The following is a 15,000-nucleotide window of genomic DNA, read 5'->3' on the forward strand; positions in this document are numbered from 1 at the left end:
AAGAAAGAGGAAAGAGGAAGGAAGAAGAGGTGGAGGAGGAGGAGGAGGAGGAGAGGAAGAAAAGGCGATGGAATATTGGAAAACGAATGATTGGAAAGCATGTTATGATGGATGAGAGGCAGCAAGGAGAAAGAAACGAGGGAAAGGGGAAACTGAAAGAGCAAATTAAAAAGAACAATGGGCAAGGTAATGACAAAAAATGCGAGGAAATTAAGCGAGAGAGTGAAAAAGTGTTAATAAAAGTGAGCAGTATGAAGAGGGAAACAAACCATGATAAGAAGAAAGAAAGATAAAAAAATAGGGAGAGCGAGAACGAAAACTAGAACTAGATTTAGAACTTGAGCGGGAGGGAGAAAGAGAAAGAGAAAGAGTAAGAGAAAGAGAAAGAGAAAGAGAAAGAAAGAGAAAGAGAAAGAAAGAGAAAGAGAGAGAAAGAGAGAGAGAGAGAGAGAGAGAGAGAGAGAGAGAGAGAGAGAGAGAGAGAGAGAGAGAGAGAGAGAGAGAGAGAGAGAAAGGGCAAGAAAGTGAAAGAGAAAGTGGAATTAAAAGAGCGAAAGCGAGAGAGCGAGTGTGTGTGAGAGAGAAAGAGCTTAAAGAGAGATGGAAGACAGTAACCAGCGATTTCTCGGCCCTGAAAGAATGGGGAAACTTTCGAAAGATGCAATTTGGGAATGAATGCTAAAATAAACGGACGTCTGAAATTTAGACAAAGACGAGAGAAGAAAAGAGAGACAGAGCAGACGATGTGAGAGTGAGGGAGAAGGAGCGAAAGGGGAAGAATCAGAGGTTAAGATGAATAGGGATGAATAGCTAAATATTGATGATGGTGCGTGTGGAGGAACATTTCCGAATCGGCGTTTGAGTAGAAAACAAAGGTGGTGATGTAAGTAGATTGATATATGGATTAATGTTTACATATATACATGTACTTTCCAAATAGATTATGTATGCACATATTTATGGGTGTGTACCAACAGCAACAATGATAATAATGATGATAATAATTTTGATAATAATATTGATAATAATAATAATGGTAATGATACTACTACTAATAATAATAATGATAACGATAACGATAATGCTAATAATAATAATAACAATAACAATAACAATAATTATGATAACAGTGAGCATTGTATTAAAATGAAAACAGTGATAACAACAACAGCGCTAGTATCTTCTCTTTCTTCAAAAATGCAACTAACCGGCCACAGTGATTACAATCGGAACTCCAGGTAGAAAAAAAAAAACAAAAACGGATCCCCCCCCCCCCCCCGCGCCCCCTCCTGAAAGAAGCCGAAGCGCTGCGCGTCCCGGGGACTTCCGCCGGTGACCGAGTTCGCGGTCGTTCGTTCGCGGATCCATTTTCTCTTAAACGTTCCTCGGCCGCTTCCTTCGTCCACTTTCGGCAAGATGTAGCATCCCGGCCTCTCTCCGACTGGGTTCTAGGGGCGTGGTTAATCTAGAGTCGGTTTAGGGGCAGTGAGAACATTCTTGTTGGTCATAAAAGAGAGGACAGATGTCATAGGTGTAGGAAAGAAGGGTAATATTGAAATTATTTTTAGGAATGAGCTTTAGTTATTATATTTGGGTTCATTCCTTGAGAGTTCGTTCTGTATGATTAAGGGAAATGTGAAAAAAAAATGGTTGCATGACTCCAGTTTGTGTCATGCATCATTGGAAATCATTACGCATTCTGCCACGAGAATATTCACGTCTTTGCATATTCCATATATAGTCGATATTATCCGTCACTGATTCTGAATCACATGCACGCATTAGAAGCGAAGAAATTCTAAGACGTTCGAATCTGAAAAAAAAGTAAGCGAGTAACCTTAGGTAGTCGAACGATCAGATATTACACACAATATTGGCTCGCTTGCATGGTTTCCCTCCCCGCTGCAGCTGACGTAGACAGGGCTTCCTGTTGAGCGTCGTACGGTATTGACACACACACACACACACATGCGCGAACGTGCATAACCCGGACGCGCGTACACGCACGCACACACACACACACACACACACACACACACACACACACACACACACACACACACACACACACACACACACACACACACACACACACACACATACATACATACATACATACATACATACATACATACATACATACATACATACATACATACATACACACATACACACACACACACGCGCGCCCGCGCACGTATCTTCGATGAACATAATATCTTTCATATACACTTCCTCCTCTTCTTTCTAATGATCCTTCTACTCGTATAGAAGGCTGTAGCATTCCCCCAAAGAACAGATCTAAGTAAGTGAGTAAATAGTAAATAAATAAGAAGTAAATAAGTAACCAGATTTCCAACATGGCGGCGACTCGTCCCAGTTGCCAGCGAGGCGTATTTGCATGTTTGATCCTCGTCCAGCTGGCAGATAAATAGATAAAGAGATAAATGAATAAATAATTGGTTCTCGTCCAATTGGCAGATAAGGAGCTGAGCTTAGGATTTTTTTTCTGTATTTTATTATTGTTTGTTGTATGGAAGGCATGATTTTCTGATTCCGTAATTTTGCTGAAGCATTTTTGATCTGATATTATCGTCATTATAATTATAATAATTTTACAGACGATGGCAGTATTGGTACATATGATAATTGCAATCATTAGTTTTATAGCAACTTAATATTTTGCATATTAGACCTTTCAATCTGTGTATAATAATGTTGAAAGGTTTATGTAACAAGCATTTGGTAATAAATCTGTAAGACTTACCATCCAAATCTCCCCCTCCCCCCGCTTGCCCACTCCTCCCCCCTCCCTCCGTTTGCCCACTCGTTCCCCTCCCCTCGCTTGCCCACTCCATCCCCTCCCCCCGCTTGCCCACTCCTCCCGCCTCCCCCGCTTCCCCTCCCCCCCTCTCGTTTCACCCTCCACGCGTCTCCACTGCTTCTCTCACAATGGGTAGTAGTCGTCTTGCACACATGGATATCGCATTTATATATATACTCAAACTTACATGTACACGCATGTGCACATTAACACACTCGCATGCACATACACACGTTCAACACGCACACTCACAATCGTAATCACACACACTCACTCACGCACGCACGTACGCACGCATTTCAACACAAACACACTTAAACGCACACACATACTTGACTCCCGTCCTCCCTACTGTCGAGATTTCTGCCATTCGCATTATTTATTTACAAGCGCAGTTAAGTAACTTGGACACGTAAGTCCGCAGTGAGGATATGCGCCATGACGTCGAGAACATTTTATTTTTTCTTGAGGGAATGCAGATGGATTATCTTGTGCGCTCCTTTGCCTTGTGAATTTTTCCCGTCTTATGATTTTCTGTTGTTTTAAGTTCCTTTATTGTAGTTTTCTGTGTCTGTTTCGTCGGTTTTTCAGTCCTATGATTTCTTCTTAGTTTCCCTGTCTTAGAGGTTCTTGTCTAGTGTTACTTCGCATTGTTATTATCTGTGAGTTTTTTTGTGACTTGTGAGTTTCTGGGTTTCTTGTGGCTGGTGCGTTGTAAGGATCTCAGGCTTAATGGGTCCCCGTTTCTTGTGAGTATCATAGCTGTTTCGCCCCAGTCTTTTGTGAGTTGATTTGAGCTGTCATAGCTGTATGTTCTTGTGTGTATTTTTTATGAGAGTAAAAAGTAGGCCCCTGATACATTGCAAGTTCCTGTATTTTGCGAATCCTCCTTTCCTGCTAGATTCCTGTGCTTCGTGAGTTCCTCTTATATAGTAGGTTCCTATGAAGTCGGCCAGTTTGATACCAAGTCACGTCTCGAAGTTCGTGTGGATTGTGCCTCCTCCTCTCTCTCCCCGGCAAGTTGAGGGGAGGAGGAGCAAGTTAGATTGAGGTTTGAAGGTTGAGGAGAGTGGAGGAATAAGTTGTTTTGAAGTTGAGGAGTGCAGTGGAGGACAAATTAGAGCGTTGCCGAGAATGGAGGTAGACGGTCCAAAAATCGGCTTGACCAGAGAAGAGAGTGGATGAGAAGTTGGATCGTGTTGTGAGAAAGAATGGAAGGGGGAAACAAACAAGAAAAGTCGAAGAAGGGAAAACATGGATAGACAAATTAATAACAGGAGATGAGGACGACGCACTGCCAACGCATGCATATGAAAAGGATTGTCGAATGACCCGGGAGCTGGCGTTAGCTACGTTGAATATGTCATGTCCTCTTGTCACACGAGACGCGAATCAGGAAGCAGACGCTGACACAGGAAAAGGGTGGACCTGAATGGCAAGGACGGATGTCTTGTTGACCTTCGTAAATGCACCGTTATGATGATTTGTGAATATTTAGTGCGTTCCCTTTTCAAAAGAATCTAGGTCAAATATTCCAGGGTGTCAGACTCTTACACTCTGTCGGACTTGGCATTGGGAGCTGTATTTACATCAGCAAGTTTAATTTTTCTGAGTAAACATCTCTGTCAACTGGGGTTGCCGTATATCTGTGTTGATATATTTAAGGCGTTAAATTCTTGGGTGCATCGCCTCGATATATTACATTATAACTTCCTTTATTTGATCCTGAAACTATTTTTGACTATCTTAAATCACGTATACAATGCAAGTAACAGCCCGTTTCAGCATTGTGTCATCCCGTTTTCGATTCCAAGGCGTGACGGCTGCTAGCGGTAGGCCCAGGATTCACCGCATACAGAGGACCCGTGTGGCATAGTCGGCGCGACTGTAACTATCGCTCTTCTTGGCGCTGTACCAAACTGTATGCCGCCGTGTCTTTGTGGCACGGGACACTGGCAGCCACGGTGCTTCTGCTGTGTGGTCTTATTTGTTCTGGTTTAGTCTCTGCTGCTCTGCTGTGGCGCGGCGTGTTTTAGCACTGTATGGAGAACGTTGCTTGCTTGCCTTGCTGCATGCGGCGTCGACTGATTTGCTGCCGTTGTGTAAAGGCTAATGATGTCTACAATGCTTTATACTCTTGTGACATAACAATTTTTTATTACTCAAGGCGCGATTAGTTAATTAATACATTAATTACATTTTGTTATTGTTCGAAATCATTCATTATCCTCCTTTATGACTTCTGTGTATTGAAAATGATTCAATCACCATCACCATTGTCTACGTCGTCGCCATCATTCACCACCAGTGCCATCACGTCGTTATAATTATTCATAATCGTTATTGCTATCATCTCAATTATGATCTTCCATATCTTTCTATTAATATATCTCCGCCATCTACTAAAAACACCAATTTTCTAGTTTGAACTCTCGAATTAATCTAGCGAAACGATTTTACTCACCAAGTGGTCAAAATAGATGGGTCTCCCCGTCGAGAAATGTGAATTATTTACTCATCACAACCTGAGTAATTGCTCTGTTTCATTCACGGGAAAAAAACACTCACAAGTATTTTGTGTTGTAAAAGAGATGTTACTAGAAGTCATTCTTATAATAACATTAGCATTCTCTCGTTATGCTTTAGGCTATATGGAATTTATGAATAATGATATGATGTATTGATGTACAACAGGATATTGCATTATTTCTATTAGATATGATATATTTATAGCATATACGTGCGGTATTGATACTGTTATATGTTCGGTTTCATGTTATTTTTGGAAATGTGCTATTATTATTATTATTATTATTATTATTATTATTATTATTATTATTATTATTATTATTACAACTACAACTACAACTACTACAACCACTACTACTACTTCTTCTTTTTCTTCTTCTTCTTCTTCTTCTTCTTCTTCTTCTTCTTCTTCTTCTTCTTCTTCTTCGTCTTCTTTTTCTTCTACTACTACTACTACTACTACTACAACAACTACTACTACTACTACTACTACTACTACTACTACTACTACTACTACTACTACTACTACTACTACTACTTGTACTACTACTACTTGTACTACTACTACTTGTACTACTACTACTTGTACTACTACTACTACTACTACTGCTGCTACTGCTACTATTACAGGTTTTGCATTTTCTAGTTATTTATTCTCTCTCACATTTTCTTTCTTCAGTTGTCACAGGGAGCATTCATTCAACAGTAACGAATTAACTCCTCTTTAGGAAGTGATTGGTGTGTCAAATTATGTTTATTTCTTCTATTCTCTTTTTTATTTTGTTATTATCTTGAGAAGTATTTTTTACTTTTAATATCAAGTGTATTTTTGGATGCTGTCAGTCTTTCCAGAGAGAGAGAGAGAGAGAGAGAGAGAGAGAGAGAGAGAGAGAGAGAGAGAGAGAGAGAGAGAGAGAGAGAGAGAGAGAGAGAGAGAGAGAGACAATCAATTATCAGATGTTGTCCATTTTATTCATTACTATGAGGGTCAGGTATTTCTTGATAGCGAGAACGTTATTCGTTCGGGAATATTGCATGCGTATACATACTTTATAAACGGCTACGGAAACACGATTTGCGTTTGCAGCATGTGTTTGTGTAATATTTGTTCGTATCTTCACGTGTGTGTCAGTATGCAAATGAATCTTCTTTGTGTATATAAACCCCTGTAAAAAAAAAAAAAAAAAACAGTTCCTGGCGTGAATGTTTTGTGAAAAATAGATGTAGATGTATTTACCTTTCTTTCTGTTAGTTGTCACAGTTCTTGTTTTTTTTTTATATATAAGGCCGTTAACACACATCTGGCTTTTTTTTTAACGATACGCCCAAATTCGGGAACTCGTACCCCTTTAAACCCACGAGCTACTTTCACTACTTTCACCTCATTCCGTGTGAGATACGCTCTTATGATTGCGTATGTATTTGCCTGAGTATTTAGCTGTCTCGTTGTCTAAGTGTCTGGGCGTCCGTGTGTCTGGGCGTGGACTGTAACGAGGCAGCGTCTGGCGGGCGGTGTCTGGGAGAGGTCAAGGCGCCGACGTGCCAGCGGAGGCTTGGGATTAAAGGATCTATTGGCACATCTTCCTTGTTGATTAATCGTCGGGGAGTTAAGTGTGTGTGTAGGGGCCAGGATTCGCACACTCACGCCGATGTGGAAGCGAGTGGATACGTACATGTATTCATCAGCAGATAAACACACACTCGCAAGCACGCACACACGCGCATACGTACACGTACACGCACAGGCACGCGCACGCACACACGCATATGTATATATATATATATGTATATACGTACATATATGCATATGCATATGTATATGTATATATATATATATATATATATAATTAAGCACATACATATATCTATAAATAGGAAGGACAGAGAGAAAAGGAGAGAGAGAGAGAGAAAAGGAGGGAGAGAGAAAAAGAGGAAGAGAGAGAAAAGGAGGGAAAGAGAGAGAAAAGGAGGGAAAGGGAGAAAAAGAGGGCAAGGGAGAAAAGGAGGGAAAGGGAGAGAGAGGAGGGAAAGGGAGAGAGGGAGGAAAAGAGAGATAGGGAGGGAAAGGGAGACAGGGAGGGAAAGAGAGGGAGGGAGGGAAAGAGGGAGAGGGAGGGAAAGAGAGGGAGGGAAAGAGGGAGAGGGAGGGAAAGAGAGAGAGGAAGGGAGAGAGGGACGAGGAGGGAAAGAGGGAGAGGGTGGGAAAGATAGAGAGGGAGGGAAATAGGAGAGAGGGAAAGAGAGAGAGTTAGGAAAGGAGAGGGGAGGGAAAGGAGAGAGGGAAGGAAAGGGAGAGGGGGAGAAAGAGAGAGAGGGAAGGAAAGGGTGTGATGGGAGGAAAAGATGAGGGGGGAGGAAAGTAGGAAGAGGGAGGGAAAGGAAAGAGGAGAGGGAGGGAAAAGAGGGAGAGGAGGGAAAAAGGAGGAGAGGAAGGAGAGAGGGAGAGGGAGGGAAAGAGGGAGAGGTGAGGGAAATATATAGAGAGAGAGGGAAGACGAGAGGGATGGGGGGGAAAGGGATGAGAGGGAGGGGAAAGATGAGAGGGAGAGGGAGGGAAGATGAGAGGGAGGGAAGAGAGGAGGGAGGGAATAAGAGAGAGGAGGGGAGGGGTGGGAGGGGGGAAGGAGTGGACGGAGGGAGGGGAGAGGGAGAGGGAGAGGGGAGGGTAGAGTAGGGAAGGTGAGAGGGGAGGGAGATCGAGGGGAGAGAGCGGAGAGAGAGAGGGGAGGGAAGAGATAGGGAGGGAGAAAGGGAGGGAGATGACGGGAGGGAGGGACGGGAGGGAGGGAGGGGGAGGGGAGGGAGGGAGATAGGTTAGAGAGGGAGGGAGTGGAGTGGGAGGGACGGGAGAGAGAGTTAGGGAGGGATAGAGCTTATGAGAGAGAGAGGAGAGAGAGAGATGGAGGGAGGGAGGGATGATGTGAGAGAGATGGAGGAGGGAGGGAGGGGGAGGGAGGGAGGGAGGAGAGAGGGAGGGAGTCGAGAGGAGGGGAGGGAGGAGTGAGAGAGAGGAGACGAGGGAGGGAGAGAGAGGGAGGCGAGAGAGGGAGAGAGTGAGGGAGGAGAGGAGAGGGAGAGAGATGAGGGAGAGAGAGAGATGAGTCATGAGAGAGGAGGAGAGAGGGAGAGGAGGGTAGGGAGGGAGGGAGGAGAGGGAGGGAGAGAGGGAGGGAGGGGAGAGGGAGAGGATGGAGAGGAGAGAGAGACGAGAGAGGAGAGAGAGAGGGCGAGAGGAGAAGGGGGAGGGGGGAGGGAGGGAGGTGAGGGAGGGAGGGGAGAGAGAGGGAGGGAGAGAGAGAGTGGGATGGAGAGGGAGGGAGGAGGAAGGAGAGGGAGAGGGACGGGAGAGAGGAGAGAGGATGGAGAGAGAGAGGGAGGAGGGAGGAGGAGAGGGAGGAGGAGGCGAGGGAGGGAGGAGGGAGAGAGGAGGGAGGAGAGAGGGAGGAGCGAGAGAGAGAGGGAGGAGGGGGAGAGAGAGGGAGGGAGGGAGAGAGAGGGGAGGGAGGGAGAAGAGGGAGGGAGGGTAATGAGAGGGAGGGAGGAAGAGAGGGAGGGAGGAAAGAGAGGGAGGGAGGAAGAAGAGGGAGGAGGAAGAGAGGGGGAGGGAGGAAGAGGAGGGAGAAGGGAGAAGAGAGGGAGAGGAGGAAGGGAGGAGGGGGAAGAGAGGGAGGGAGAAGAGAGGGAGGGAGGAAGAAGAGAGGGAGGGAGGGGAAGAGAGGGAGGGTAGGAAGAGAGGGAAGGGAGGAAGAGAGGGAGGGAGGAGAGAGGGAGGGAGAGGAAGAGAGGGAGGGAGGAAGAGGAGGGAGGGAGCAAGAATTAGGAAGAGTTTAGGGAGGGAGGAAGATAAGAGAGGGAGGGAGGAAGAGAGGGAGGGGAGGAGAAGAGAGGGAGGGAGAAGAGAGGAGGGAGGAAGAGAGGGAGGGAGGAAGAGAGGGAGGGAGGAAGAGAGGGAGGGAGGAAGAGGAGGGAGGGAGGAGAGGGAGAGATGGAGAGAGAGGGATGAGAGAGAGAGGAGAGAGAGAGAGAGAGGGAGAGAGAGAGAGAGAGAGAAAGAACGAGAGAGTGGAGAGAGAGACGAGAGAGAGAGAGGGAGAGAGAGAGAGATGAGAGAGAGAGAAAGAGAGAGAGAGGAGAGGAGAGAGAAAGGGAGAGAAAGAGAAAGAATGGGTAATGCATTGCTGTATAAACGACCGTGATCCAGCAAGATGATTATCTCCTATCCTTCTCCTACCCCCCTACCCCCATACCTAACGTACCCCATCACCCTCCCCCCCTTCCCACTATCCCTCCGATGCACCAACGGTCCATTCACATACAAAACACGTTACAACTTGCTCACGGATGCCACACTGCGGCGACATATTCTGCTGGCATTTTATCTCCTCCATTGAGTGCCTTTGTCATTGAAATGTTCCGCAGTCACCCTTTGCAGTCGGTTCGAGGATGAGCTCAGTTCGGAGGCCAGTGGGGAAGCCGATTTTTTTATGGCGTTGCTTACGTTTCGGGTTGTATACACACTTACGCAGATAAATGTGTTGGCGTACGTTTTATGCATATCGGAGGTGGATGCACGGGCACACGCACACGCACACCCCCCACACCGCCCCCACACACACACACACACACACACACACACACCACACAACACAACACACACACACACACACACCACACACACACACATACACACAGCACATACACACACCACACACCATACACACACCACATACACACAACATCCCACACACACTGACACACAAACACACACAACACCCCACACCACACCCCACAAAACACAAAAACACACAACACACCACAACACACACACCACACACACACAAAACACAATCTACCCTCAAGAGCAGTGAGTTTTTAAAACCTAACAGATGAAGCTTTTAGAGGGAAAATGAGGGCCCAGGGCCCTGGGATCGACCTGGGCGGGGTTCTAAAAACTTTTTGAGCTGCGACCCCTACAAATTACTTCGATAGATTTGCGACCCCACTCCCACAGCAACGAATCAGTTCTAACGATCATTGTGACACATTAGCTGTCTCGGTGTATCTGCTTGCCTGTCAATGTATGTACGTATGTAAGTATGTAAGTACTCAACGCGTTAGGATGGGTAGTGGGAGGAAGTGGAGGAGAAGGAGGAGGAGAAAGGACGAAGGGTTACAGGATCGCGCGACTCCTCAAAATTATTTCGCGATCCCTTCGGGCCCGGGAAACCCCCGCGGGGAAAAACCTTGCCTGGGCGTTGCGAGGCAGCTGGTAAAAATTATGCAAAGATGATAAGTAAATATTTCCCCAGTAACTCCCAAAAGAAGAAGAGAAAGAGAACAAGAAAAAAAAAAAAAATAGCTACAAAAAAGCCCAGGGATAAAATTATATCATAAAAAGGAAATGCGAAACAAACAAAAGCATTGCAGAAAAGCGCTTGAGCGGCGATTCCGGGAGATCGGCGAAAGGTGAAGAAGAAGAAGAAGAAACAGGTATAAATGCAATATATATATATATATATATTTATATATATGAAACAAGGGGGGTATGATATAATAAAAAAGGGGAAAAGCAAACAAAAGCATAGCAAGAGAGCGGTCGAGCGGCGATCACGGCAGCTCGGCGAAAGGTGCACGATAACTGCCGCTCAAGTCTGGCGGGGGGGGGGGGGGGGGGTAAGGTTGTTTATATTTTGGAATGAGGAGGAGGAGGAAATGAAGAAACAAGGAGGTAAGAAGGGTGAGGGACGGAGGGATTGGTGTTTGCATAGAGGTGTGTTTATATTTATGTGGTTTTCCCCTCAATTATTCGGTTCGCCGCGCCGCGCCCCACACAACACACCCCCCCCCACACACACAACACACACACACCAAAACACACACACCCCACACCACCAAACACACAACACACACAATACTCATACACACCATACAACCCTATACAATACACACCCCACACACACACACACAACAAACCAACACACACACACACACCACCACACAAAACCCACACACACAAAAAAAAACTTATAAAACCCCAAAACCCACATATCCATAAAGACAAAAAAAACCACACCAAAAACAAAAACAACCCCCCACCACACCCAATCTGAAAAAAAGAAAGACGGTTTTCCCTCTCCCCCCCCCCCCTCTCTTCTCTCTCTCTCTCTCTCTCTCTCTCCTCTCTCTTTTCTCTCTCCCCTCTCTCCTCTCTCTCCTCTATCTCTCTCTTTCTCTCTCTTTTCTCTTTCTCTCTCTCTCTCTCTCTCTCTCTCTCTCTCTCTCTCTCTCTCTCTACTCTCTCTCTCTCTCTCTCTCTCTCTCTCTCTCTCTCTCCCTCCCCCTCCCCCCTCCCTCCCTCCCTCCCTCCCCTCCCCCTCCCTCCCTCCCCTCCCTCCCTCTTTCTCTTTCTCTTCTTTCTCTCCTCCCTCTCTCTCTCCCTCCCTCCTTCTTTCCCTCCCTCCCTGACATTCTCTCCTTTCGCTCACACACTTCTCTCCATCATTTTTTTTGAAGGACGGAAAGTGAAGTGTCGGAAGTGAAGAACATTGCCAGTGTCAGGCCTTGAGTTCTTAGTGAGATGCTTGAAGGAAGCGGCAGAGAACTTGGCATGCGAGGGTACAAGGACCAAGGGCGACGGGCTTGTACAAGGAGGTGCGGGTAACGAGGGAATGATTGTGTGTATGTGTGGCTCTGTAGTCGAGGCTGCTGTTGAGGACTAAGTGCATAATTAGCAAAGGAAACTCGAAGCCGTAAGCCGAACTGAATCCAAGCTTTTGTTGTTTGTTAAGAGGAGATTTTTTTCTGGCCAGCAGGCAGCCTCCTCCCCCTCCTCCCCTCTCCATCGTATCTCCTCCTCCTCCTCTTCTTCCTCCTCTTTCTTTTTTTCTCTCTCTCTCCGATCCGTCCCCTCGCAGAGAGCCCCATATGGAAGTTGGGGGAACAGGAAGGGGAAGCTCGACACAAAATGTCCGAGAGTTCTAAGTACTCCGAGATCCTGCTGGGATGTATCGCTCGCCAAGATTGAAACAAAAGAGGATAAGCAATCTATTCGGAATATATTCGATCTGCGGCGAGTGTTTGCGCCAAAGTAGATGCCACGACTCAGCTTTCGAACACTCGGCGGCCATCGATCCAGGGGCCGCGTTGCGCCAGCTCAGATTCTTGCCATGTTCCTCCAACTGACAAGCTGTATAAAACTGTTTATTTCTCATATTTTAAGGCTCCGGGAGCTTTCATAAGTACCGGTAGGGGTAATTGCCTATTAGTGCAACTCCTAAAATACATTTGAGGCACGGTTTTGGCCCACCTTGCGAGTATTTTCGAAATTAGGTGCGTCAGATGTTGCCATACGAAGGTTTCTGGGATCGGAGTGACGTTCCAAGCTGGAGTCGGAACAACAGTGGGCCAATTCCAGTTCTCCCGAGTAAGCGGCAGTTCACTTTCCGGAGACTCAGGAGGCGCTACTGTGGATCTCCGGCTCCCGAGCGTGTTGAGACTCCTAGTTACCCCGAAGGACCAGACCGTCTTCCCGGACCAGAAGGAAGGTCCTAGCGTGTGTAAGAATATTGTGGAGGGTTTAAGGAATTGGCGCCCTCGTGCTCTGAGAGGGGCACGAACCAGCAGAGACACGAGGAACTGGAAAATCTTCCCGGTTGACCTATATTGTCCCTGGATGTGACAGTGGGAGACACTCGGATCCGCGGCGTCGAGGAACGAGTTGGTCGGGGCGGGGTTTCGTGCGGGAGTGATGCCACGGAACGACTGTGCGATGCCATCGTAAGGAGGAGGACCCTCTGTCGGAATCCGCTTGGCTCGGAGGAGGACAGCGAGATCGTCGGCGGCGGTCGCGACGTCCCGAAAATGAAGTTGCTGGTGGCCGGTGCCGGGCGGTGGAGAGGCGAGGAAGCATGAGGACCGCCATGAGGCCGGCAGCAATCATGGCAAGTAGGAAGTGTTACGAGACGAACTTCCTCTGATGATTGGTGTGGTTCCCTCGCGTGTGGCGTGTGGCTGGCACTGCTTCCGAGGCCGTAGGATGTTCCCATGCTGAAGGAGGAGGAATCTCTGAGGGACGAGACGGGCCGTTTTTTCTACCAAGAGAGTTCAAGAACGCTGGTAGTTCGATAGAAGACTGAACCGTGTTTTAATTTGTGTGTGTGCTGGAAATACATGCTTTTGGGTGTTATTGCTTTGGTTCCTTCGATCACTTACGATGGAATATTGGTCGTAAAAATTTCAGAAACAAATACCAACGCGGATGAAAGATAGATAAAAGATAGATAAGAAATCTAGAAATAAAATTTGTGCTGTTGATAAGAAAGCTTAGTTTTCCAAGTGCTGTGAACAGTCAAAAGTTAAAGACGAAGACCTTTTTTTTTTTACTTTCTGAATCCCTTACGTGCTTCCAGTAAGAAGAAGAATAAAACAACAAAAAAGAGAAAGAAGACCTAAGAAAAGAAGAGGTAAAGGGAGAAAGAAATATATAGAGAGAGAACACTAAAAAAGGCGTCGACAAGATGAACGTTCACTAACCTAACCATGACGTCTGGTGTCGCCACAGTCCCTCCTCGGCCCCTCGACCCTTCCTCCCATTCCCTGAACGCGGACAATGATGGGGTTTAATCAAGGATATAACAAACTCTTCACGCAGGTAAATAATATACCCTAACATACTCTTTTAGAGCATCGCGTACTCCCTTTTCTCCCTGCCCTTCGACAGCCACCCCTCTCTCGCTGGTATTCCGTGGTATTTTACGATAGAGTGATCCTAGTTGGCTTGTGTCTTAGGGTCGTAGATGCCGTGCCATGCGAGAGAGGTCAACGTGGGTCGTATATAAGGGGGGCTGTATGCGGTATTGTTATTAGCATTATTCTGTTTTGTTGATTTTTGTATTTCTCAACGCTGATTAAAACTGTTCGGAAGGTATTTTGGTATGTTAGTTATGTCCTTTATTTTCCTTTTATTACTCATCCTTTCCCAAGGAGTAGAGGGGCTATTGTCCAGCATAGAGGAAGTACAGTAGTATCAATACAGTGTGACGTGCATATTCCCTCTGATATTCATTCAAGATTTATCTGATTATGAGGCCCAACGTATTCATTTTTCAATGATCGACGAAGTGGGAATGCTTGACGTCCATCCATGACAAAAGCGAAGTCAATTCAGAATAAGCAAGAACAATACATGGAAAGAGAAATTCGCCCTCTTGTTGCTGTATTGCACTTTCATGCCTCGTCAGCACCAGCTAGTGGGAGATAGAGGAACTGGGGAGAGAGGGGGGCATAGTAGAGGGTGGGAGGAGATGAGGGGGGGTATAAGACAGGTTGACGGGAAGTGTTTAAGGAAGGGGACAGAAGGGGCGACATGTTGAGGAAGGGATGGGGAATGAGAAAAAAAGAAGAAGAAAGGGAACTAGGGAAGGCGCGGGAGGAAGGGAGGGGAAGGGCGAGGGAAAAGGAAATAGAGATTTAGTGGGAAGGAAAAAAGATGGAGAAGGGAAGAGGAAAGAAGAATTGAGGGAAAGATATAGGGAGAGACGGAGCGAAGGTGGAAGGAGCTGGGGGAGGCGGAGGGAAGAGCAAGGGAAGGCTAAGGGGGAGGGGAGAGGAGGGAAGAGACCACCTGCGTGCCGCGTACATCACGTGGT

General features: G+C 46.4%; 1 protein-coding gene across 21 annotated transcripts in view; it reads left to right on the top strand.

Annotated features, from left to right (window-relative positions):
- The window catches only part of LOC125042934 (voltage-dependent L-type calcium channel subunit beta-1-like), a 151,424-nt gene that overhangs the window by 28,284 nt on the left and 108,140 nt on the right, over positions 1-15,000 (top strand). Inside the window, exons 1-2 of one of the 21 annotated variants that reach the window (XM_047638745.1) lie at positions 12,645-12,909; positions 13,762-14,003. The exons of 19 other annotated variants lie outside the window; for them this stretch is intronic. In XM_047638745.1, coding sequence (XP_047494701.1) covers positions 13,962-14,003 — 42 coding nt within the window. In that variant the 5' untranslated portion in view covers positions 12,645-12,909; positions 13,762-13,961. Of the gene's footprint in view, positions 1-12,644; positions 12,910-12,938; positions 14,004-15,000 lie in introns of those variants that run through there. One more of the 21 variants, XM_047638744.1, reaches the window with a different exon arrangement.

The sequence above is a fragment of the Penaeus chinensis genome, chromosome 33 (assembly GCF_019202785.1).
Source record: "Penaeus chinensis breed Huanghai No. 1 chromosome 33, ASM1920278v2, whole genome shotgun sequence".
NCBI lineage: Eukaryota > Metazoa > Arthropoda > Malacostraca > Decapoda > Penaeidae > Penaeus > Penaeus chinensis.